The sequence below is a fragment of the Micromys minutus genome (assembly GCF_963924665.1).
Source record: "Micromys minutus genome assembly, chromosome: 2".
NCBI classification, from domain to species: domain Eukaryota; kingdom Metazoa; phylum Chordata; class Mammalia; order Rodentia; family Muridae; genus Micromys; species Micromys minutus.
In genome coordinates, this window is record NC_137971.1 from 91,515,670 (window position 1) to 91,540,105 (window position 24,436).

Here is a 24,436-nt window from a genome sequence, read left to right on the forward strand (position 1 = left end):
TGCAAAAGTAATTTTAACAACCAGTTTGGTAGTTGATTAAGCAAATGTGTTTTCAAAAAGGATACTTTAGGGGCAGTGTTTCCTGCAGAGATGAGGACAGACACTTTTCAGAAGGCATACCCAGAGCCTTCTGAAACTCCTAAGCCTGTGCCTCAGCATCTAGGGAGAGATATGCTTGTCATCACTGAAGCCTGATTCTGTAGAGGCACACCCTGGGACTGGCCAATCTGCTCACACAGGACAGGGAGGGAAGGAGCCAGGAAAGAGCATAAAAGGTGGGGCAGGATCAGTTGCTCCTCACATTTGCTTCTGACACAGTTGTGTTGACTTGCAACCTCAGAAACAGACATCATGGTGCACCTGACTGATGCTGAGAAGGCTTGTGTTAATGGCCTGTGGGGAAAGGTGAACGCTGATGCAGTTGGCGCTGAGGCCCTGGGCAGGTTGGTATACAAGTTACAAGGCAGCTCCTAACTAGAACTTGGTTGCTTGAAGACATGGGTCTGTTCCCAGCAGGGACTAACTTTCAATTTTCCCCTCTGTATGTTTTTCTTTTTAGGCTGCTATGTGTCTACCCTTGGACCCAGAGGTACTTTGATAAGTTTGGGGACCTGTCCAATGCCGCTGCTATCATGGGTAACCCCAACGTGAAGGCCCATGGCAAGAAGGTGATAAATGCCTTCAATGATGGCCTAAAACATCTGGACAGCCTCAAGGGCACCTTTGCCAGCCTCAGTGAGCTCCACTGTGACAAGCTGCATGTGGATCCTGAGAACTTCAGGGTGAGTCTGATGGGTGCCCTTGGGTGATCTTCCCCTGGGTTTCCTACTCACCCTCCAATCAGAAAGAAAAGGAAGTAATCTTGGGAGTAGTTTTGATGATGGTGTTGATGTGCCTTGTGGAGTGTTGACTGGGTTCCAGTTATTTTATCTTTTCACAATCGGTTCTCCATCTCACTTTGTTCTCCTGTGTCGTCAGTACTTTAATTTTTCAGTTGCAATTATTTTTTTAAAACAATTAAGTTACATATTTACTTCTCATCCTGATCTCAGCTTCCCCTTCCTCTCTTCCCAGTCATTTTCTCTCTACTTTCTCCATTTCCCGACCCTTTTCTTTTCTCTCTAGACATTTCCTTGTCTTTTACATACTTCTTGTTTTCTTTCAAATATTTCCTATTAACTTGCTCTTAGGACTAGGAAGTTGTGAGTCCTTATTTTTTTTCAACAGCTCTAAAGAATAGTAGCAGTAATTTTGTTTCATGCCAGGAAGAAAGGGAAAATATATTTACATATAAATGCTTTCTGACACAGAAGTGTTATTATTATAATTTGTCAGTACTACAGTTTGGAAATATAACATGCATTTGAAATTGGCCTCCAGTTTCTGGCACTTTTGCTCTACAGTTTTTTTTTGATGATTGTTTCATCTTTCCACAGCTCCTGGGCAATGTGATTGTGGTTGTGCTGGGTCAGCACCTGGGCAAGGACTTCACCCCTGCTGCACAGGCTGCCTTCCAGAAGGTGGTGTCTGGAGTGGCCACTGCCCTGGCTCACAAGTACCACTAAACTCTGTTTCCTGATTTTGTCTGTGTGCAATGGTCAATTGTTCCCAAGAGAGCATCTGTCCATTGTTGGCAAAATGATCAAGACCTTTGAAAATCTGTCTTCTGACTAATAAAAGGCATTTATTTCACTGCAATGGTGTGCTAATTTATTTCTTTGTCTCATATAAGGGTTCATGCTAGTTTCAAGATACAAAGAAGTAAGGGTTGAGTTGGGGAACAAATGTTTTGTGCTTCATGATATGTGTTGGGACAGCAAGAAGTGAGGGACATCTCCTAATGACCCCTCCTAAGCACTCAGAGAAAATTCAAGAAATTGCCTCATTTACACACTAGATTTTGCTTAAATTTCATGTAAATTACTAGTTTTATCTAGTGTTCCTCAGAAATGTCTCTTGTCTTTTCTCTTACCTTTCAAGAACTTCACAGATCTCTACCCAAGAATTTCTCTTGCTTAAAATTATCACTGTTCTCTAAACTTTTTCCTCCATATTTACCTATCTACATTATAAAACTTTTCCTGAATTCTGTTCAATTATGCATCTCCAATAGCAACTGCAGTTTGCTCAGAGAGACTAGAAGTGCCCCATGTCACACCATGCCTCACAGTCAATAGTCACTATAGTTTTCAAACAGAGCTTTTCCTGTTACCTTCACACATCACACTATACTCTGTCCTGAGTTAGGAGTGATGGATGAGAGAAACATGAGACAATAGTTAATAGGAATATCTAGGTTTGAAGGTTCACTACTGGCTCTTATGGAATATCCACTTATAAGTGAATAAATACCATGAACTTTCTTTTGTGACTGTGTTACATCATTTAAGATGAGAGCATTAAGTTATATCCATTTGCCTAGAAATTTTATAAACTTGTTTTTAATAGCTGAGTAGTACTTTAATGTGTATATGTACCACATTTTCTGGATCCATTCCTCTGATGAAGGTTATCTGGGTTCTTTCCACCTTCTGGCTATTATAAATAAGGCTGCTATGAACATTGTTGAGCATATGCCCTTGTTAGATAGTGGAGCTACTTTTGGGTATATGCCCAGGAATGTCTCCACCCATAAAAAAAATCTCAGAATACCCAAGCAACCATTCACAGTATTCATGAGGCTCAAAAAGAAGGAACACCAGAGTGTGCATGCCTCAGTCATTCTTAGAAGGGAGAACAAAACAAGAGAGGAAAAGAAGGTCAAATAGAGGATCAGGGATTAAAGAAAAAATCTCATGATAATCATGATATAACCATAACCTAATCTTATGAAACACTACTATTAATGTTCTTAGAAAATAATGGTAAAAAATTTTGATTGACTTACGTTTTTTTCAATTTCCGTATTTATAATTTCCTATTTAATTTTTTAAATTTTGTGTGCAGCATAACTTAATTGATGGAAATCAAGAGAGTAGGGAGGGGTCTCTTGGCCCTTCCTAATATTATGCCGGTCTGGGATGGTAGCTGTGAGGGAGATGCTCATTTGTTGGGGGCCTTGTTGAAATAGGACTCCTCAGCAACTGAGGGCCTCTCTCTTGCTCTCAGTGTCCCTGTTGGGGGCAGGTGGTCCAGGGTTACAAATGCTTTAGGAGCCATGTTGGCCATGAGGTCCACTATCCTGTTGCTTTATCCATATTCATTGTCATATCAGGAAATGAACTTCACAAAGTTGTCATTGAGAGCAATGCCAGCTCTGTCATCAAAGGTAGAAGAGTGGGAGTTGCTGTTGAAGTCACAGGAGTAACCCTGGTCCTCAGTATAACTCAGCATGCTTGTTACTGGGACCTCGGCTGCTTTCTTCAGCACATTCTTGGTTTCATCATATTGGCAGGTTTCTCCAGATGGCATGTCAGATCCACAACAGATACATCGGTGGTAGAAGCACGGAAGGCCATGCCAGTGAGCTTCCCATTAGCTCCGAGATGACATTGCTCACAGCCTTGGCAGTTACAATCCGTGCAGGGATAATGTTCTGGGCAGCCACACAGCCATGACACCATAGCTTTCCAAAGAGGCCATCCACAGGCTTCAGAGTGTCATAAAGGCATGAACTGTGGTCATGAGCCCTTCCATGATACCAAAGTTGTCATGGATGACCTTAGCCAGGAAGTTAAGCAGTTGGTGGTGCAGGATGCCTTGATGACAATCTTGAGTAAGTTGTCATATTTCTCATAGTTCACGCCCATTACAACCATGGGGGCATCAGCTGAAGCTGCAGAGATGAAGACCTTTAGGCCCCACCCTTCAAGTGTGTCCAGGCCTTATCCATGGTGGCATGATGTCAGTAGATGGTATAACATATTTAACATCAGCATCAACCTATTTGATTTTAGCGGGATCTCGCTGTTGGAAATAGTGATGGCCTTCCCATTGATGACAAGCATCCCATTCTTAGCCTTGACTCTGCCACTGAATTTGCCATGGGTAGAGTCATACTGGAACATGTAGACCATGCAGTTGAGGACAATAAAGGCGTCATTGATGGCAACAACTTCTACTTTGCCAGGTCCTGAGCAGGAGGCAGCCCTGATATCCAGGTTCCCAATAGAACCAAATCTGTTCACACCGAACTTCACTATTTTGTCTAAGGGTAGTTGATGGCACTTCATGAGAGGATGTGGCTCTCTCTGAAACAGGGAGGCACAGAGAGCCTATCATCCCTTATTTTATGAGCTTTGGGGAAATTTTACATTTATCTTTCATTTCATAAATCTTTAGGACTACCAATTATTATGAAATAGTTACTCAACAAATACTTGTTGAATAAATGCTTGGTACAAGATGAAACAGTAAGCCTAGTCTTTAATGTCTGAGCCAGAGGGGAAGAAACTGGGTGGGTGGGTGAGGAAGGAATAATAAATGGGTGAATGTGTGGGGATCATGATTGGGATGAGGTGAGAAGGGCTGATAGAGAGAACAGAAATTGGTGGGCACATCTCTGGGCCTAGCTGGGGACCTGGAAAAGGGGAGAGTCCCATAAGTCTATGTGTTATTAACCCTAGCTTGGACTCGTAGAAAACAGGGATATGAAAACTGGAGTGACTACCTCCTGTAACCTGGCAGGGCTTCAAGTGGTGGAGAGGTGATCTACCTGCTCACAAAACCTCCAGCACAAATTTGTCCTGGCCACAAGTAGTACAGGATAAAGATGGAGCAGAGACTGAGGAAATGACCAACCAATGTCTTGCTCAATTTTAGACCAATTCTGTAAAAGAGATTCAACCCCTGAAATCATTAATTGATAGTCTGTTATGCTTTCAGACAGGAAATACTATGACTGTCCTCAGAGGAGCTTCATCCAGGTGTTGATAGAAATAGATACAGAGATCCACAGCCAAACATCAGGCAGAGCTCAGGGAGTTGTGTAGAAGGGTGATGGAAAGGACTGAGGGAACCAGAGGGGTAAGAAGACCACAAGAAGACCTGCTGAGTCAATTCAATTGGGCCCATGAGGACTCACAGAGATTGAACCACCAAACAAAATACATGCATGGATTGGACCTAGCTCCCACACACATTTATTGCAGATGGGTAGCTTGGTGTTATGTGGGTCCCCAAACACTTGCAAAGCAAGCTGTTTCAGATTCTATTCCCTGTCTCTGTATTCCTTTCTTCTAGGTGAACAACCTGGTCTGGGACCTTGTGGGTGAGCATGTACTTAGTCCTGCTGCAGTCGGCTGTCCCAGGGTGTGTGTTATCTAAGAGGGTGTTTCCTCTTCTCTAAAGAGAAGGGGATAATGTAATTAAAGGATTTGTTTGACATGGTGGGATTGGGAGAAGAGAAAGGAGCAGAGACTGTGACCTTGATGCAAAGTTGGGCAATAAATTAATGAAAAAATAAGGAAAAGATAAAACTGCTTTTAGTGAGCCTTCAGGCATAAGCAATGGCATGTGTGAAATCAAAGGTACAATATTTATAGACATGTAGTAATTGACTAACTTTTGGAATAAATAGCCCAAAAAGCCTGACTGGATAGCATTTCTAAAAGTGACATGTAGATTACTAATAAGTTGCTGATACTAATTTTCTTGCATCTAAGTTCACACATGTCCTAGGTTTCAATGAAGACAAAGGAGAGGCTTACTAGTTAGGATCCTTGGAAGTTTAGATACTGGACATCCGGGTAACCTTTGAGGTCAGATCCTGAACTTTGAAAACAATTGGTTATTTGTCTATGCTAAAAGCATTGTATGTCATACTATTGGCTCACAGGGGGAATCTATATGGTATTTTCTCAATCTCTACGATTTTTATCTCTATATCAGTTGAATATATGTCCATTGCTATATAAATTACCTAAAAATTGTTGCACCGAAAATAAAAAATTACTACTGATATAAAAAGCTCATATTTGACCATATAGGTATCCCCATTGTGTGCAAATATGAGCTTTGTTAGAGATGAAGGCAATCACAAAGTTTCATCTTCATTTTTTATTTCCTCCCATTTGAGACATGAAGGGCTAAGTTAATTTGATGATACATTCTTCCTTGAATTAAGGGCCCCAAAATTTCTTTATCTGACATTTTAATGAATTGTTATTATTAAATTAGCAAGGATATGCATGACAAAAAGAAAAGATGACAAATGTTTCAAGAGAAAGAATTGTGGATTATGAGTAATTCTTATTTTTATTAAATTTAAATGTTATAAATGTTTAACTTTTCCACAAAATTATCATATTAGTTTACTTGCATGAACATTTTCTTATTACTTGAGAAAGTCATAAAAGCATACAAATGTTTTGATCAATTGAACCCTTGAGTTCTTTCCATTCATCTTTTCTCTTACCCACCTGCACCTTTCTTTTCTAACTTTATATGGATTTAAAAAAAATCTCAGTCATTTGCCTTGTCATTCATTGAAAACACCATTTTTCTATAGATGTGCACTAATTCTGGCTCTTAAAATATTTTACCCCTTCCTTTATCAATAAGATCCTTGATCATTGGAAGAAGGAGGTATCTTATATTGTTCCATAAAGAGCTACAACAATCTTATTCTCTGTACATTGACAAGGTTTATATTTCTCTATTTATTGATATTTGTGCCAAGGAAGGAGCTTCTCTAATGAAAATTGAAAGTTTTCTCTTTTATTGGTATGGGAGAAAATACTTAAGGGGAGGTTTACTTTTTTTGCACAACTTTATTTAAAAAAACACATGTACAAATTTTTAAAGGCATTTTGGACTAAAAGTATATGAATATATTTTTTTAGTACTTGTTTTTCTTAAAGGTTTGATAGTAGGCATTGATATCTTACCAGTTACATTGAGCATAAAGTACATGTAAAACAAAACATAACATGGAAATAGTCAAAGTTTTCTTGGTGTTTATAGATTAAATATAATAATTTTTATATACCAAAAATTGCCACAAGACTATGTTCTTAGCTCTTGAGTTATTAATGATTTAAGGTCTAGGTGTACCCTACTCTGGGAGGGTGCTATACATTTATTGCTTTTATTCTCTAAGGACTGAGGCTTCCCCTTTTTGGCCTTTATTTTTTTGAGCTTCATATGGTCTGTGGGTATTCAGAACTTTGTGTGTCTACTATCCAATTATCAGTGACTTTAAATTATGTCTGTTCTTTTGTGACTGTGTTATCTAACTCAGGATGTTGTTCTCTAGATACATTCATTTTCCTAGAAATTTCGTAAAGTCATTTTTTCTAATAGCTGAGTAGCACTCCATTGTTTAAATATACCACAATTTTAATATCCATTCATCTACTGAAGTTAGATCTGGGTTCTTTCCAGCACCTGACTATTATCAATTAGGCTGCTATCAACTTGGTGGAGCATGTGTCCTTAATGGCTGAAAAGCACCTAAGTATAATCCTCCACCTCCCTAGTCATCATGAATGTAAATCAAAACAACCCTGAGACTCTACCTCACACCAGTCAGAATGGCTAAGATCAAAAACTCAGATGACAGCAGCCGCTGGCAAGGAAATGGAGAAAGAACAACACTCCTCTATTGTTGGTGGGGTTGTAAACTGGTACAACCATTCTGGAAATCAGGCTGGCAGTTCCTCAGGAAATTGGACATAGTACTACCTAAGGCCCAGTTACTTTGCTTCTGGGCATACACCCCAAAAATTAACTTCTATACTTTACTTCTATGTTTCTTATCCGCATATTGAGAAAAGTAGATAAATAATTTTAACAACAAATTTGGTAGTTGATTAAGTAAATGTGTTGTCAAAAAGGATACTTTAGGGGCAGTGTTTCCTGCAGAGATGAGGACAGACACTCTTCAGAAGGCATACCCAGAGCTGAAACTCCTAAGCCTGTGCCTCAGCATCCAGGGAGAGATATGCTTGTCATCACTGAAGCCTGATTCTGTAGAGGCACACCCTAGGACTGGCCAATCTGCTCACACAGGACAGGGAGGGAAGGAGCCAGGAAAGAGCATAAAAGGTGGGGCAGGATCAGTTGCTCCTCACATTTGCTTCTGACACAGTTGTGTTGACTTGCAACCTCAGAAACAGACATCATGGTGCACCTGACTGATGCTGAGAAGGCTTGTGTTAATGGCCTGTGGGGAAAGGTGAACGCTGATGCAGTTGGCGCTGAGGCCCTGGGCAGGTTGGTATCCAAGTTACAAGGCAGCTCCTAAGTAGAAATTGGCTGCTTGGAGTCACAGGTCTGCTTTTCAGCAGGCACTAACTTTCATTATCCCCTGTCTATGTTTTCCTTTTTAGGCTGCTATGTGTCTACCCTTGGACCCAGAGGTACTTTGATAAGTTTGGGGACCTGTCCAATGCCGCTGCTATCATGGGTAACCCCAATGTGAAGGCCCATGGCAAGAAGGTGATAAATGCCTTCACTGATGGCCTGAAACATCTGGACAGCCTCAAGGGCACCTTTGCCAGCCTCAGTGAGCTCCACTGTGACAAGCTGCATGTGGATCCTGAGAACTTCAGGGTGAGTCTGATGGGTGCCCCCTCGATTTCCTTTTCCTGGGTTTCCTACCCAACTTCCCATTTGAAGAAAAAAGGAAGGGATCTAGGGAGTAGTTTTGATGATGGTGTGTATGTGCCTTGTGGAGTGTGGATAGGAGGGCAGTCATTTTATCCTCTCCTCACAATCGATGCTCCATCTCACTCTGTTCTCCTGTGTTGTCAGTAATTTTGTTTTTTTTAGTTGCAGTTCTTTTTTAAATTAATTAAGTTACATATTTACTTCTCATCCTGATCTTAGCTTCCCCCTCCTCTCTTCCCAGTCCTTTCCTCTCTACTTTCTCCATTTCCCTACCCTTTTCTTTTCTCCCTAGACATTTCCTTGTCTTTTATATACTTCTTGATTTCTTTCAAATATTTCCTGTTAACTTGCTCTGCAGTCTAGGAAGTTATGTGAGTTCTAGTTTTTTCCACTGCTATAAAATACAGTTGCAGTAATTTGGTTTCATGCCAGGAAGAAAGGGAAAATATGTTTATATATAAATGCTTTCTGACACAGAAGTGTTATTATTATAATTTGTCAGTACTACAGTTTGGAAATATAACATGCATTTGAAATTGACCTCCAGTTTCTGGCACTTTTGCTCTACAGTTTTTTTGTTTTGTTTTTTTTGTTTTTTTTTTTTTGTTTTTTTGATGATTGTTTCATTTTTCCACAGCTCCTGGGCAATGTGATTGTGGTTGTGCTGGGTCAGCACCTGGGTAAGGACTTCACCCCCGACGCACAGGCTGCCTTCCAGAAGGTGGTGTCTGGAGTGGCCACTGCCCTGGCTCACAAGTACCACTAAACTCTGTTTCCTGATCTTGTCTGTGTGCAATGGTCAATTGTTCCCAAGAGAGCATCTGTCCACTGTTGGCAAAATGATCAAGACCTTTGAAAATCTGTCTTCTGACTAATAAAAGGCATTTAGTTTCACTGCAATGGTGTGCTAATTTATTTCTGTGTGTCATAGAAGGGTTCATGCTAAAGTTTCAAGAAACAAAGAAGTGAAGGTTGAGTTGCAACCTTGGAGAAATAAATGATTTGTGCTTAATGATATCTGTTGGGACAGCAAGCAGTAAGGCACATCCCTTAATGCCCCCTCCTAACCACTCAGAAAAAAATTCAAGAAATGAATTTACACACTAAATTTTGCTTACCTTTCATGTAAATTAATAGTTGTCTCTTGTTCCTTGTGTTTTCTCTTACCTACACAACACATCACAGATCTCTACCCAATAATTCTTCTTAACTAAAATTATCACTGTTCTCTAAAGTTTTTCCTCCATTTTTACATATTTACATTATATAACTTTTCCTGAATTCTGTTCCTTTACACATCTCCTATAGCAATGGTGGTATGCTTGAAGAGAGACTAGAAGTGCCCTGTGTCACACCATGCCTCACAGTCAATAGTCACTATAGTTTTCAAATGGAGCTTTTCTTGTTACCTTCAAACTTCACACTATGCTCTGTCCTGAGTTGTGAGTTACAGATGAGAGAATTATAAGACTAGAGTTAATAAAAATATCTAGTTTGAAGGCTCATAACTGGTTTCTTATGAAATGTCCACTCATAAGTGAATATGTACCATATATTTCCTTTTGTTACTGGGTTACTTCACTCAGATAATAGCTTCAAGTTCCATTCATTTGCCTAGAAATTTCATGAACTTGTTTTTAATAGTTGATTAGTACTCCATTGTGTAAATATACCACAATTTCTGAATCCATTCCTCAGTTAAAGAACATCTGGGTTCTTTCCAGCTACTAGTTATTATAAATAAGGCTGCTATAAACATTGTTAAACATGTGTGTTTGTTAGATATTGGAGCTACTTATGCCCAGGAGTGCCTCCACCCATAAAAAAATAAAAAGGAGCTCAGAATACCTTCTTGATGTCATCATACTTGGCAGAATTCTCCAATTGGTATATCAGATGCAAAAGAAGATACACTGGGGGTAGTAGCATGGAAGGCCATGCCAGTGAACCTCTCATTCAGCTCTGGGATGACCTTGCCCATAGCCTTGGCTGCACCAGTGAATGAGGAATGATATTCTGGGCTCACCAATTGCCATCACAACACAGCTTTCCAGAAGGGCCATCCATAGTCTTCAGAGTGGCAGTGATGGCATGAAATATGGTCATGAGCTATTCCATGATGTCAAGGTTGATATGAATGAACTTATACAGGGGTAAGCAGTTGTTGGTGCAGGATGCATTGCTGATAATCTCATTGAGTGAGTTTTCATATTTCTCAGGGTTCATACCCATCACAAAAATAGAAGTAACGGCTGAAGGGGCAAAGATGATGACCCTTTGACTCCATACTTAAAGTGGTCTCAGGCCTTCTACATGGTTGTGAGGATGTCAGTAGATGCCACAACATACTCAGCACCAGCATCACGCCATCATTTAAGTGGGATCTGCCTGTTGAAAGATAGTGATGGGCTTCCAGTTGATGACAAGTGTCCCATTCTCAGCCTTGACTGTGCCATTGAATTTGCCATGGGTAGAGTCATACTAGAACATGCAGACCATGTAGGTGAGGACAATAAAGGGGTCGTTGATGGCAACAATCTCCACTTTGCCGGATCCTGAGCAGAAGGCAACCCTGGTAACCAGTCACCCAATATGGACAAATCCATTCACACTGACCTTCACCATCTTGTCTAAGGGATGTACCTGACACTGCATGAGAAGGTGTGGCAGGGTCTGCAGGAGGGAGGAGCAGAGAGCCTATCACCTCTTATTTTATGAGCCTGTAGGAAATTTTAGTTTTTTCTTTCATTTCATAAATCCTTAGAACTACCAATTATTAAGATATAGTTACTCAACAAATTCTTGGTTTTTTTTTGTTGTTGTTGTTTTGTTATGTTTTGTTTTGGGTTTTTTTTTTTTTTTTTTTTTTTTTTTTTTTTTTTTTTTTTTTTTTTGTACAAATTGCTTGGTACAACATGAAAGTGTAAGCCTAGCAATTAATGGCTGAACCAGAAAGAAACTTATGAGGGGGGTGAGGAAGGAATACTAAAGGGGTGAAGGTGTGGGGATCAAGGATAGGATGAGGTGGGGAGGCCTGGAAGAGAAAACAGAAAATAATGGACGCATATCTGGACTAGCTAGAAACCTGGAAAGGGGAGAGTCCCATAAGTCTATGGGGGTATTGACCCTAGCTGAGACTCTTAGGAAATGCTGCTATGAAAACTAAAGTGACTACCTCCTGTAATCAGGCAGGACTTCCAGTGGTGAACAGGAGCATCTATCTGCCATAAAACCTCCATCACAAATTTGTCCTTGCCTCAAGTTGTGGACGAGTAATGATGGAACAGAGACTGAAGAAATGGCCAACCAATGAATTACTAAATTGAGACCATTTCTGTAAGAGAGATCCAACCCCTGAAACTATTAATTGATAGTCTGTTATGCTTTCACACAGGAAATACTATAACTGTCCTCAGAGAGGCTTCATCCAGGAGTTGATGGAAATAGATACAGAGATCCACAGCCAAACAACAGGAAGAGCTCAGGGAGTGCTGCAGAAAGGTGTTGGAAAGGACTGAGGGAGCCAGAGGGGTAATAACACCACAAGAAGACCTGCCGAGTCAATTCAATTGGGCCCATGAGGACTCACAGAGATTGAACCACCAAACAAAACACATGCATGGATTGGACCTAGCTCACACACACATTTGTTGCAGATGGGTAGCTTGGGCTTCATATGGGTCCCCTAACATATGGAAAGGAAGCTGTTTCTAATTCTGGCTTTTTATCCCTTTCTTCTAGCTGAACTACCTGGTCTGGGACCTTGTGGGTGAGCATGTACTTAGTCCTAGTGCATTCTGCTGGCCAAGCATGTGTGTTACCTAAGGGGGGGGGGTTCCTCTTCTCTAAAGAAAAGGAGATAAGGTAATTAGAGGATTTGTTTGACATGGTGGGATTGGGAGAAGAGAAAGGAACAGGGACTGTGACCTTAATGCAAAGTTAGGTAATAAATTAATGAGAAAATAAGGAAAAAATAAAACTGCTTATAGTGAGCCTTCAGGCATAAGCAATGGCATGTGTGAAATCAAAGGTACAATATTTATAGACATGTAGTAATTGACTAACTTTTGGACTAAATAGCCCCAAAAGCCTGACTGGATAGCATTTCTAAAAGTGACATCTAGATTACTAATAAGTTGCTGATACTAATTTTCTTGAATCTAAGTTCACACATGTCCTAGGTTTCAATGAAGACAAAGGAGAGGCTTACTAGTTAGGATCCTTGGAAGATTAGATACTGGACATCCGGGTATCCTTTGAGGTCAGATCCTAAACTTTGAAAACAATTGGTTATTTGGCTATGCTAAAAAAATTGTATGTAGTACTATTGACTCACAAGGAGAATCTATACGGTAATTTCTCAATCTCTATATTTTTTAGCTCTACATCAGTCAAAAATCATCTCTATGTCCATTGCTATAAAAATATCTAAAAATTGTTATAGTGATAAATAACAAATTACTACTGATATAAAAAGCTCTTTTATTTGGCTATGTAGGTATCCCCATTGTGTGTAAGTATGAGCTTGCTCGAGATGAATGCAATTACCAAGATTCATCTTAATTTTTTATTTTTTCTCATTTGAGACATGAAGGGCTAAGTTGACTTGAAGGTAAATTATTCCTTGAATTAAAGGCCCAAATATTTCTTTATTTGACATTTAAATCAATTGTTATTATTAAATGGACAAGGATTTGTGTGACAAAAGAAAGGATGACAATAGGTTCAAGAGAAAGAATTGTGGATTATGTTTAATTTTTATTTTTATTAAATTAAAATGTTATAAATGTTTAACTTTTACATAATACTGTTCTATTAATTTACTTGTATGTATATGAAGAAGCAGCCAAATTTTCTTATTACTTGAGAAAGTCACACATACATATAAACATTATGATCAATTGCACCCTACTGTTCTTCCTACTCATCTCTTCTCTTACCCACCTAACCCCCTTCCTTCCTAACTTCATATGGCCTTTTAAAAAATCTCAGTCATTTGCCTTGTCATTCATGGCAAACAATTTTTTGCTATAGGTGTGCACTAATTCTGGCTCTTAACACATTTCATCCCTTCCTCTTTCCGAAATGATCCTTTAGCCTTGGAAGAAGGAGGTATTATATAGTTGTCTCATAAAGAGTTACAACAATATTGTTCTCTGCACTTTGACCAGGTTTTTATTTCTCTATTTATTGGTATCTAGTGCCAAAGAAGGAGCTTTTGTAATGAAGGTTGAAAGTTTTCCTCTTTTATTGGTATAGAAAAATGTACATAAGGAGAGGTTTCCTTTTTTTTCTTCCAAAAAAATCTTTTTATTTGAAATTCTCTGCATTTACATATCAGATGTTATCTCTTTCTCACAATCCCATTCCCCTCCCACTCCCATTGTCTTCATGAAGGTACTCTGTCTCCCATCCATCCTCTCCCACTTCAGCACCTTGGTGTTCCCCTAACTTGGAAAAGGAGCATTCACTGGATGGAAAGCTTCTCTTCCAATTGATGTCTGAAAATTCAATCTTCCACTGCATATGTACCTCAGGCCATGGGTCTTTCCATACAAAATCATTGATTAGTGTTTTAGTCCCTGGGAGCTGTGGTGGGTTTGGAGAATTTATAATTTTGCTCTTTTCATGGGGTTTCAAATCCTTTCAGCTCCTTCAATGCTTTCTCTAGATCTTTTATTCAGGTCCCCTGTAAAGTCTATTGCTGCAAGCTTCCTCAGTTGTATCAGTATGGCTCTGGTCAAGCCTCTAAGCAGGCATTTATATAAGGATCTTGCCAGTAAGCACTACTGTACGCATATGGGTAGATCCCCAGGTGAGACAGTCTCCGGATGATATTTTCTCCAATCCCTGCCCTGTATTTCCCCTTTATTTCCTCCTATGAACATTTTGTTCTTTCTTCTAAAAAAGACTGAGGAATTCACTTTCTGGCCTTCCTCCTTTTGAGCTTCATAAGTTTTGTGGATGGTTCCTAGTTTATCCTGCTCTTTTTGTGCTAGTATTCACTTGTAACTAAGTACATACTGTGAGTGTTCTTTTGTGACTGGGTTCCTCACTCAGTCACAGAATGATTGCTTCAAGTTCCATTTATTGGCCTAGGAACTTTATGAAGTCATTGTTTTTGAGAGCTGAGTAGTACTCAATTGTGTATATGTACCACAATTACTGTATCTGTTTCTCTGTTGAAGGACATCTGGGTTCTTTCCAGCTTCTGGATATTACAAATTAGGCTGCTGTGAACATGGTTGTGCATTTGTCCTTGTTAGATAGGGGATATTCCTTTTGGTATATGCCCAAGAGTGGTATAGCTAGGTCCCCATGTAGTACTATGACCAATTTTCTGTGGAAGTACTAGACTCATATCCAGAGTGCTTTTATCAGTTTACAGTACCACCTGAAGTGGAGGAGTGATATTCTTTTTCCACATCCATGGTACCATCTGTTGTAATCTGAGTTTTTGATCTTAGCCATTCTGACTCTTGTGAGGTACAATCTCAGGGTTGTTTTGACATGCATTTCCCTGATGACAAGGGATGTTGAGCATTTCTTTAGGTGCTTCTCAGCCATTTGATGTTCTTCAATTGAGAAGTCTTGATTTAGCTCTGTACTCCATTTTTTGAATAGGATTATTTGTTTCTCTAGAGTCTATCTTCTTGAGTTGATTATATATACTAGATGCTAGCCGTTATCAGATGTAGAATTGTTAACAGATCTTTTCCCAATCTGTGGTTGAGTCTTGTCCTGTTGACAGTCTCCGTGGCCTTACTGGTCTTTGCAATTTCGTGAGATCATATTTGTGGATTTTTGATCTTAGAGCATAAGTCATTGATGTTCTGTTCAGGAAAATTTCCCCTGTGCCTATATGTACTAAGCTCTTCTCTTCTTTCTGTTTTATTAGTTTCAGTGTGCCTGGTTATGTGTTGAGAATGGTTTTTGCTATCCTGGGGTTTTTTATTATTCCAAAAGAATTTTCAAATTTATCATTTTAACTCTATGAAGAATTGAGTTGAAATTTGATGGGGATTGCATTGAATCTGTAGATTGCCTTAGGCAAGATGGCCATTTTTAATATGTTGATACTTCCAATCCATGAGCAAGGGAAATCTTTCTATCTTCTGATATCTTTTTCAATTTTCTTCTTCAGAGACTTGAAGTTCTTGTCATACAGATCTTTTACTTGCTTGGTTATGGTCACCCCAAATGATTTTATATTTTTAGTGACTATTTTTAATAATGTGAATTCTCTATTTTTTTCTCAGCCTTTCTATCCTTCGAGTAGAAGAAGGCTACTGATTTGTTTGACCTAATTTTATTTCCAGCCACTTTGCTGAAGTTGTTTATCACCTGTAAAAGTTTTCTGGTGGAATTTTTGGGGTCACTTAAGTATACTATCACATTATCTGCAAATAGTGATATTTCGACTTCTTTCTTTCCATTTTTTATCCCGTTGACCTCTTTTTGTTGTCTGATTGCTCTGGCTAGTACTTCCAGTACAATATTGAATACGTAAGGAGAGAGTGGGCAGCCTTGTCTAGTCCCTAATTTTATTGAGTTGCTTCAAACTTTTCATCATTTATTCTGACGATTGCTACTGTTTTGTTGTATATTGCTTTTACTATGTTTAAGTATAAGCCTTGAATTCCTGATCTTTCTACCTTCTTGTCATTTGGCCCTAGGCACATTTCCAGATCAAGAGAACAAGAAATATGTATAGCTCCATAGTCTCTAATTTGAAAGACTTCCTTCTACTAATGTTTTAAAAAATTGGGTTCTAAATAATTTTATATTGATTTTTTTTTTTAGAATTGGGAATTCTCCATTTGCATCTGTCGATCTTGAAAAATTGAATAGAATAACCACTGCATAGGACATGCCCAAAGCAAACTTGCTTATATTTTAAACATTATTTTTCTATGGGCAAAAGTGAAATAAACAAGTAAGTTTACATACATATATAGAGGTTCACATACGTACACACAGACATACATACACACAAATATACATACACACAGATATACACAGATTAAGCACACACAGAAACACATATTTAAATATATACACTTATACAACACAGATATACACAGATTAAGCACACAGAGAGACACATATTTAAATATACACATGTACACAACACAGATATATTCACGCAGAAATACAGACACACACTCCAAGTCATACAAATGGACACACAGATACACACAGAGATACAAATATAAACTCAAGGGCAGTATGTTCTGAGGAGTTGATTCAGTGAATAAAGTTCAAGGTTGTCTGCCTATAATTCAAAAGCTTCAAAGACAAGACAGTCCAATTCAATTCCTTGAAAAGCTGGCTATTCTAGCTAATAATATTTGTAAGCTCTGGGTTTACTTGAGAGATCCTGAACCTACAATAAGGTACAGAACAATCAAAGACTATTCCATGAAAGCAGTTATTGAGCTCCTTGCACTTTCCTCACACACGTGTTCTGAGAACTTGATAAAACACATATATACAACTAAGCTACACAAACAATCACATAAGAGAAGGAAAAAAAGATCAAACCATGTAAGATGCAATTTCTTTATCAGAAGGTTGAGTTGACACAAGAAAGAAGTCATTATTGGAATCAAATGGAGACATCACCTTGACTGCTAAATATAATCTTTCATATTCTTGTGCAATGTGACTCAGGAACAATGAGAAGAAATTAACTTCTTTTTTAAATTAAACAAATTTATTTTTAAAATCAGAGATAAATGTACAGATTTTAAAAGCATTTATGCATAAAAGTATATGAATATATTTTTTCAGTACTTGGTTTTCTCTAAAGGTTTGATAGTATGTATTGAAATCCTACTTGTTACCACAAGCATAAAATACAGGTAAAACAAAACATAACATGAACATAGCCAACGTTTTCTTGGTGTGCAAAATTAAACATAATGATTTTTAAATACCCAGAATTGCCATAAGGCAACATTTTTAGCTCTTTAATTATTAATGATATAAGTGAGAGATATGCTTGTCATCACTGAAGCCTGATTCTGTACAGCCACACCCTGGGACTGGCCAATCGGCGTACACACGACAGGGAGGGAAGGAGCCAGGAAAGAGCATAAAAGGTCGGGTAGGATCAATTGCTCCTCACATTTGCTTCTGACAACGTTGGGTTGACTTGAAACCTCAGAATCAGACGTCATGGTGCACCTGACTTATGCTGAGAAGGCTTGTGTTAATGGCCTGTGGGGAAAGGTCAACACTGGTGCACTTGGCGCTGAGGCCCTGGGCAGGTTGGTATCCAGGTTACAAGGCAGCTCCTAAGTAGAAATTGGCTGCTTGGAGTCACAGGTCTGCTTTCTAGCAGTAACTCACTTTCATTGTCCCCTACCTATGTTTTCTTTTTTAGGTTTCTATGTGTCTACCCCTGGACCCAGAGGTACTTTGATAAGTTTGGGGACCTGTCCAATGCCGCTGCTATCATGGGTAACCCCAACGTGAAGGTCCACGGCAAGAAGGTGATAAATGCCTTCAATGACGGCATGAAACACCTGGACAACTTGAAGGACGCCTTTGCCAGCCTCAGTGAGCTCCACTGTGACAAGCTGCATGTGGATCCTGAGAACTTCATGGTGAGTCTGAAGTGCACCCTCTGGGTTTTCTTCTCCTGTGTTTCTTGCCCAGCTTCCCATCTGAAGAAAAAAAGGAAGGGATCTAGGGAGTAGTTTTGATGATGGTATGTATATGCCTTGTAGAGTGTGGACAGGAGTGCAGTTATTTTATCCTCTCCTCACAGTCGGTGCTCCGTCTCACTCTGTTCTCCTGTGTTGTCAGCACTTTAATATTTTAGTTGCAGATTGTTTTTAAGTTAATTAAATTACGTATTTCCTGATCTCAGCTTCTCTGCTCCTCTCTTCCCAGTCATTTCCTTCCAACTTTCTCCATTTCCCTACCACTTTCTTTTCTCCCTAACCATTTTTCTTCTTTTATATACTTGTTTTCTTTTAAATATTTTCTATTAACTTTCTCTGAGAACTAGGAACTTATGTGAGTTTCTGTTTATTTTCAATAGCTATAAAAATAGTACCAGTAGTTGTGTTTTTGAGTGAAAGGGAAGAATATATTTTACATATTAATGAAGTCTGACACAGAGGAGTTATTATTATAATTTGTCAGTACTTTATACCTGGAAATCTAAGGACCACTTGAAATTGTCCTCCAGTGCCTTGAAGCTTTAGACTATAATTATTTGGATGATTGTTTTATCTTCCCACAGCTCCTGGGCAATGTGATTGTGGTTGTTCTGGCCCATCATCTGGGCAAGGACTTTACTCCCGATGCACAGGCTGCCTTCCAAAAGGTTGTGGCTGGAGTGACCACTGCCCTGGCTCACAAGTACCACTAAACTCCATTTCCTTATCTTGTCTGTGTGCAATGGTAAATTGTTCCCAAGAGAGCTTCTGTCTGTTGTTGGAAATATGATCAAAACCTTTGAAATTCTGTCTTCTGACTAATAAAAGGCATTTAGTTTCACTGCAATGGTGTGCTAAGTTATTTCTGTGTGTCATAGAAGGGTTCATACTAATGTTTCAAGATACAAAGAAGTTGAGTTGCAACCTTGGGGAAATAAATAATTTGTGCTTCATGATACGTGCTGGGACAGCAAGCAGTAAGGCAAATCTCCTAATGCCCCCTACTAACCACTCAGAGAAAATTCAAGAAAAAGTTTCATTTACACACTAGATTTTGCTTACATTTCATGTTAATTACTAGTTTCTCTAGTCTTTCTCAGAAATGTCTCTTGTCTTTTTTCTTACCTGCCCAACATCCCACAGATCTCTACCCAATAATTCTTCTTGCCTAAGATTATCACTGTTCTCTAAAGTGTTCCTTCCTTTTTTCCTAGTGATATTATTTATCTTTTCCTGAATTCTGTTACTTTACACATCTCCAATAGCAACGGTGGTATGATTGAAGAGAGACTAGAAGTGCCCTGTGTCACACCATGCCTCACAGTCAATAGTCACTATTGTTTTCAAATGGTGCTTTCCCTGGACCTTCACACACTGCACTATGCTCTATCCAGAGTTATGAATTATAGATGACAGAAATATAAGACTAGAGACAATAAGAATATCTGGTTTTGAAGGCTCATTACTCTTGTTTTATGAAATGTCCACTTATAAGTGAATATGTACAATGAGTTTTCTTTTATGACTGTGTTACATCACTTAGGATGATAGCTTCAAGTTCCATCCATTTGCCTAGAAGTTTGATGAAGTCACTGTTTTTGATAGCTAAGTAGTACTCCATTGTGTATATGTAAAACTATTTCTGTATCCATTCATCTTTTGAAGGACATCTGGGTTCTTTCCAGCTTCTGGCTATTATAAATAAGGCTTCTATGAACAGTGTTGAGCATGTGTCCTTGTTAGATATTAAAGGTAATTTTGGGCATATGCCCAGGAGTGCCCCCACCCATAATAAATAGCTAAGAATATTCAAGATAACATCCACAGAATTATGAAGCTCAAAAAGAAGAAAGATCAGAATTTGCATGCCCCAGTTCTCCTTAGAAGGAAGAATAAAACAGGGGAGAAAATACAATAAAGAAAAGATGTACTGAGACTGCCTCACCTGGAGAACCATAGCATTTGCAGCCACCAAACCCAAGCACTATTGCTGATGCCAAGAAGTGTTTCCTGGCAGGGACCAGTCATGGATGTCTCCTCAGAGACTTTCTCAGAGTCATACAAATACAGATGAGGATGCTTGTAGCTAAACATTAAACTGAAGAGGAGACTCCAAATAAAGAGCTAGAGAAAGGATTGAAATAGCTGAAAGGTTGTACCCTCACAGGAAGAACAACATCCTTATTAGCCAAGACACTGAGGTGAAGATGGTGATTGGGAGAGGGGACACTTTCTTGGAAACAAGTTGAGAGGGAGGAGAGATGAGAGTGGGGGGACAGGTATAACAATTGAAATGTAAATACAGAAAATATCCAATAAAATTTGACAAAAACAAAAACAACAACAACAAAAAAAGAACACCTAAATCAGGCTACTACATGTGTGCCCAATTTGCAAGCTGACTGTAATCAAATTCATGGATATAAAAGTATTGTGTATCTTTCAAAAATGTTCATAATACCCTGTAAATGGAAGCACTTGGTTTTCTATATATATCTATCTTTAGTATCCAGGTATGGGTCAGGATCAAAGCTCTTACGCACAGTTGGGCAGCATTTGTTCACATAGAGTTACTAGAGTAAGACAATCTGTAATACTCTCAGTTTGTTTTTCTTACCATAACACCCAGGTTATGCTCAATTCTCTAAACAAAATAGAGGTTCCAAGTGTTCTCTACTCTTCTTTCTAGTATATTTTCAGTAGGATTTAAAAGTGAACTCATATAAGTGATTTTATTTACACAATTATCTGTATAGATACAGAATAAAATACCACAAATATTATGTGACTGAACTATTGTTTTAAAAATGTTTATTGCTAGTCAAGTTTGGTTTTCCCCTGGGTCTCTATGACAATAACTCAAGAAGTTTTTGCTACTTTTCTTCACGGTTCAATACTTTCCCATATTTCTCTCATGCACATGAGGCATCCTCACCCTACATCTCTCCCTCATCCTCTCATGCTGAAGCCTTGCTTCTCAGGTTCCTCTTTTCATGTCTTTTTTTGGTGTCAGCCTCAGAGTTTATTTAAGGATTCCTGAAGCTTTTAACACCAAGAAGGAAAGGAAAAGCAGATGACCTAGCATGAAAAGTTGAGGCATTTTGTATGAGGGTTTGGAGGATAGGTGGTTAATGAGACTGGAAAAGCATGAAGATGAAAATTAGATAATTTAACAGTAGTGACAAATATAGAGAGCAAACAGGATGAGGTAAAAACTATTAAGAAAGAAAATGCTTCTAAAATATACACATTTTACTCACTGCCCAGGAAGCAGCAGTCTGGGTGACTCAATCAGTGAGGAATGTAATAAGAGAGAGAGAGAGGGAGAATATTCTTGAACACAGGGAGTATGTCTTTCAAGTCCCCGCCACTGAGTTTTTCTGTCACTAGGAAAATCTTTCTCTGTTATTTCCCTCCCCTCTTTTCTCTTTCTCGTCTTTCTACTTTTCCTTTCTCTCTCTGCTCCTCTACTTTCCTTTACTCTTTCTCTTTCACAAAACTTCCCATTTATGTGACAGGAATTCCTTCTTTTCCTCCAGAAATCTGCAGATAATGACAAATGGATAAACCTCTCTCTCATTCAATATTTCCCTCCTGACAATGGGTTCTTTGAACATTGGTATTAACCTTTGGGCTATAACTAGCTTTATGTTCACTTCATTTCATTTTATTTTCTGAGCAAAGAGTTCTCTGTTTTCATTTCCCAGTCTGACAAATAAAAGAGAGAAATGTCCAGGACATGGTCTATTCATCTGTGTACTACTTCCCCCGAATGACCCAGTTAAACGATCAAATTAAAAAAACGAGCAAACACATAAACCTACTTGAAACAAATGATTGCACATTTAGTTTTCAACTCAAAGGTTTTTTCCAAACATGAAGAAAAGTAGACATAGAAATACAGTAGGTGAATAATTATTTTGTCTTTTTTCTTATGTTCCATAATCTGTGTTAGTGCTGAGAGAACCTAGCATGCAGTCAAACTAGAAAACAAAGATATAAAAAACCGCACAAAACAAAACAAAGCAAACAATCAGAAAAATTTCTAAGATATAATGCACTTAAAGTTTTAATTTGTCTATTATACTACATTGAAAGGTAATATCTCACAGATTATGTTATTGATGCAAACACTTTTAAATACAGCATTTAAAGAAGATATTTTAGAAGCAGAGTTTGCTGCAAGGATAAGAACAGACAATATTCACACTGAGTATCCAGAACTCAAATGCCTAAGCCTGTTCCATACCCACCCTTATTAGGTATTGCTGTCATCTCTGAAGTTTCACCCTGCAGAGCCACAGCCTGGCATTGGCCAATCTTCTCACACAGGACAGGGTACCCAAGAGCCAGAATTTGGCCTACAAAGTAGAGGGCTTCCAGTTACATCTTACATTTGCTCCTAATACTGTTCTGTCGACTTGCAATCTCAGACTCAGACACCATGTTTCACTGATTGACGCTGAGAATTGACTTGACCTCACTGGTAGGGAAAGGTGAACCCTGATAGAGTTGGCACCTAGTCTCTGGGCAGGTTGGTATCCAGGGTACAAGGCAGCTTCTAAGACATACCTGGCTGCTTGGAGACACAGGTCTGCTTTTCAGCAGGCACTAACTTTCATTGTCCCCTGTCTATGTTTTCCTTTTTAGGCTGCTATGTATCTACCCTTGTACCCAGTGGTACCTTGGTAAGTTTGGGGAACTTGTTCAATGCCTCTGCTATCATGAGTAACTCCAACATCAAAGCCAATGGCAAGAAGGTGATAAACACCTTCAGTGATGGCCTGAAACACCTGGATATTGAGGGCACCTTTGCCAGGCTTAGTGAGCTTCACTGTGACAAGCTGCATGTGGATCCTGAAAACTGATTGTGAGTCTGATGGGTGCCCTTGGTGATCTTCCCCTGGGTTTCCTGCCCTACTTCCCATCCAAAGGGAAAAACAAATAATCTAGGGAGGTATGTGAATGTGCCCTGTGGAATGTAGACTGGGTTCCAGTTATTTTAGGCTTTACTCATAATAGATTCTCCCTCTCACTCTGTTCTTCTATGCTGTCACTTGGTCTTTATTCGGTAGACTTTTTATTTTTAGCTGCAGTTTTAAAATACATCATTTTATCTCTTTTTTTATTTAAAACATCTCCTGGAAACTTACCCAGAAGACAAAAAGACAAAAGAGTCTCTGTTTCTTTTCATAGCTCTAGTGAATAATTGAATGTTAATTGGGTTTTAAGCAAGAGCAATAGGAAATAATTTATTTTGCATATAGATTTTGTCTACCATAATAATTCTCATCAAAATGACCAAGAGAACTCAGTAGTAATTTTTACCAGTTTTAAGATTATAACATTAATCCATTTGAAATGGGCCTGCAGCATCTGGTACAATTGTTCTCTGTCAGCTTAATGCTTCTTCCATCTTCCCACAGCTCGTGGGCAATGTGATTTTCTGGGCCATCACCTGGGCAAGGACATCACCCTCTGTGCACAAGCTGCCTTCCAGAGGGTGGTGGCTGGAATGGCCATTGCCCTGGCACAGAAGTACTACTAACTCCCCTTCCAGCTGTTACAACTTACAATATGAAGTGCGAATTGTAATTTCAAGTTTGGACCAGGCAATGCTCTAGAACAAAAGGGTCCTAAGAGAAGGTCTACAGAGAGACTCCTCCAGACCCTGACGAATACAGTTGTGGATATTGGCAGCTAACCATTGGAATGAGAATGAGGACCCCAATGGAGGTGCTAGGGAAAGGACTGAAGGAACTGAAGGGGTTTGTAACCCCATAGGAAGAACAACACTATCAACCAACCAGACACCCCTATTCCCGATTTCCCAGGGACTAAACCACAAACCAAAGAGTAGACAGGAGAGACCTAAGGTTCCAGCTGCATATGTTGCAGTGGATGGCATTGTCTGGCATCAACAGGAGGAGAGGCACTTGGTCCTGTGAAGGCTGGAGCTCCAGTTAAGAGGAATGCCAGGGTGTAGAGGTGGGAGTGGGTGATTGGGTGGGGTAGCACCCTCATAGAAGCAGGGGAATGGGCAATGGAATACAGGATTTTTGAAAGGGAAATTTGAAAAAGAGGATAACATTTGAAATGTAAACAAATAAAATATACAGAATAAAAAATCAATGACAACCCTGGGCCCAACATGTAATTCCTAGTGCAGAGCCACATGATTCTAGGTTGCAGTCTCTGGGAGTCCCTATGCACCC

The 24,436-nt window shown here is 39.1% G+C and overlaps 4 protein-coding genes across 4 annotated transcripts; all 4 read left to right on the forward strand.

Annotated features, from left to right (window-relative positions):
* Positions 1 to 287: 287 nt before the first annotated feature.
* On the forward strand, positions 288 to 1,698 carry LOC308418115 (hemoglobin subunit beta-2). Its single transcript, XM_080913439.1, has 3 exons — positions 288 to 443; positions 560 to 782; positions 1,437 to 1,698. The coding sequence occupies exons 1-3, from the start codon at positions 352 to 354 to the stop codon at positions 1,563 to 1,565; spliced, it is 444 nt and encodes a 147-aa protein (XP_080769565.1). The 5' UTR covers positions 288 to 351; the 3' UTR covers positions 1,566 to 1,698.
* Positions 1,699 to 8,000: 6,302 nt separating this feature from the next.
* Positions 8,001 to 9,450, forward strand: LOC308418117 (hemoglobin subunit beta-2-like). Its single transcript, XM_080913440.1, has 3 exons — positions 8,001 to 8,154; positions 8,271 to 8,493; positions 9,188 to 9,450. The coding sequence occupies exons 1-3, from the start codon at positions 8,063 to 8,065 to the stop codon at positions 9,314 to 9,316; spliced, it is 444 nt and encodes a 147-aa protein (XP_080769566.1). The 5' UTR covers positions 8,001 to 8,062; the 3' UTR covers positions 9,317 to 9,450.
* An 8,280-nt stretch (positions 9,451 to 17,730) lies between these two features.
* Positions 17,731 to 18,934, forward strand: LOC308418119 (hemoglobin subunit beta-2-like; the record flags this gene model as incomplete). The annotated part of the gene is made up of 3 exons (XM_080913442.1): positions 17,731 to 17,822; positions 17,939 to 18,161; positions 18,806 to 18,934. The coding sequence occupies 3 exons, from the start codon at positions 17,731 to 17,733 to the stop codon at positions 18,932 to 18,934; spliced, it is 444 nt and encodes a 147-aa protein (XP_080769568.1).
* Positions 18,935 to 21,821: 2,887 nt separating this feature from the next.
* LOC308417742 (hemoglobin subunit beta-1-like) lies at positions 21,822 to 23,769 on the forward strand (the record flags this gene model as incomplete). Its single annotated transcript, XM_080913056.1, has 3 exons — positions 21,822 to 21,840; positions 22,872 to 23,081; positions 23,648 to 23,769. 3 exons carry the CDS (start codon positions 21,822 to 21,824, stop codon positions 23,767 to 23,769), a joined length of 351 nt encoding a protein of 116 aa, XP_080769182.1.
* Positions 23,770 to 24,436: the final 667 nt, after the last annotated feature.

What these genes read in the sequence shown, in the direction of transcription:
- LOC308418117 (XM_080913440.1), top strand. Translation starts at nt 8,063, where the DNA reads ATGGTGCACCTGACTGATGCTGAGAAGGCTTGTGTTAATGGCCTGTGG. An exon ending in GGCGCTGAGGCCCTGGGCAG is followed by an intron (nt 8,155 to 8,270) that starts GTTGGTATCCAA and finishes TTTCCTTTTTAG; the next exon opens with GCTGCTATGTGTCTACCCTT. An exon ending in TGGATCCTGAGAACTTCAGG is followed by an intron (nt 8,494 to 9,187) that starts GTGAGTCTGATG and finishes ATTTTTCCACAG; the next exon opens with CTCCTGGGCAATGTGATTGT.
- LOC308418115 (XM_080913439.1), top strand. Translation starts at nt 352, where the DNA reads ATGGTGCACCTGACTGATGCTGAGAAGGCTTGTGTTAATGGCCTGTGG. An exon ending in GGCGCTGAGGCCCTGGGCAG is followed by an intron (nt 444 to 559) that starts GTTGGTATACAA and finishes TTTTCTTTTTAG; the next exon opens with GCTGCTATGTGTCTACCCTT. An exon ending in TGGATCCTGAGAACTTCAGG is followed by an intron (nt 783 to 1,436) that starts GTGAGTCTGATG and finishes ATCTTTCCACAG; the next exon opens with CTCCTGGGCAATGTGATTGT.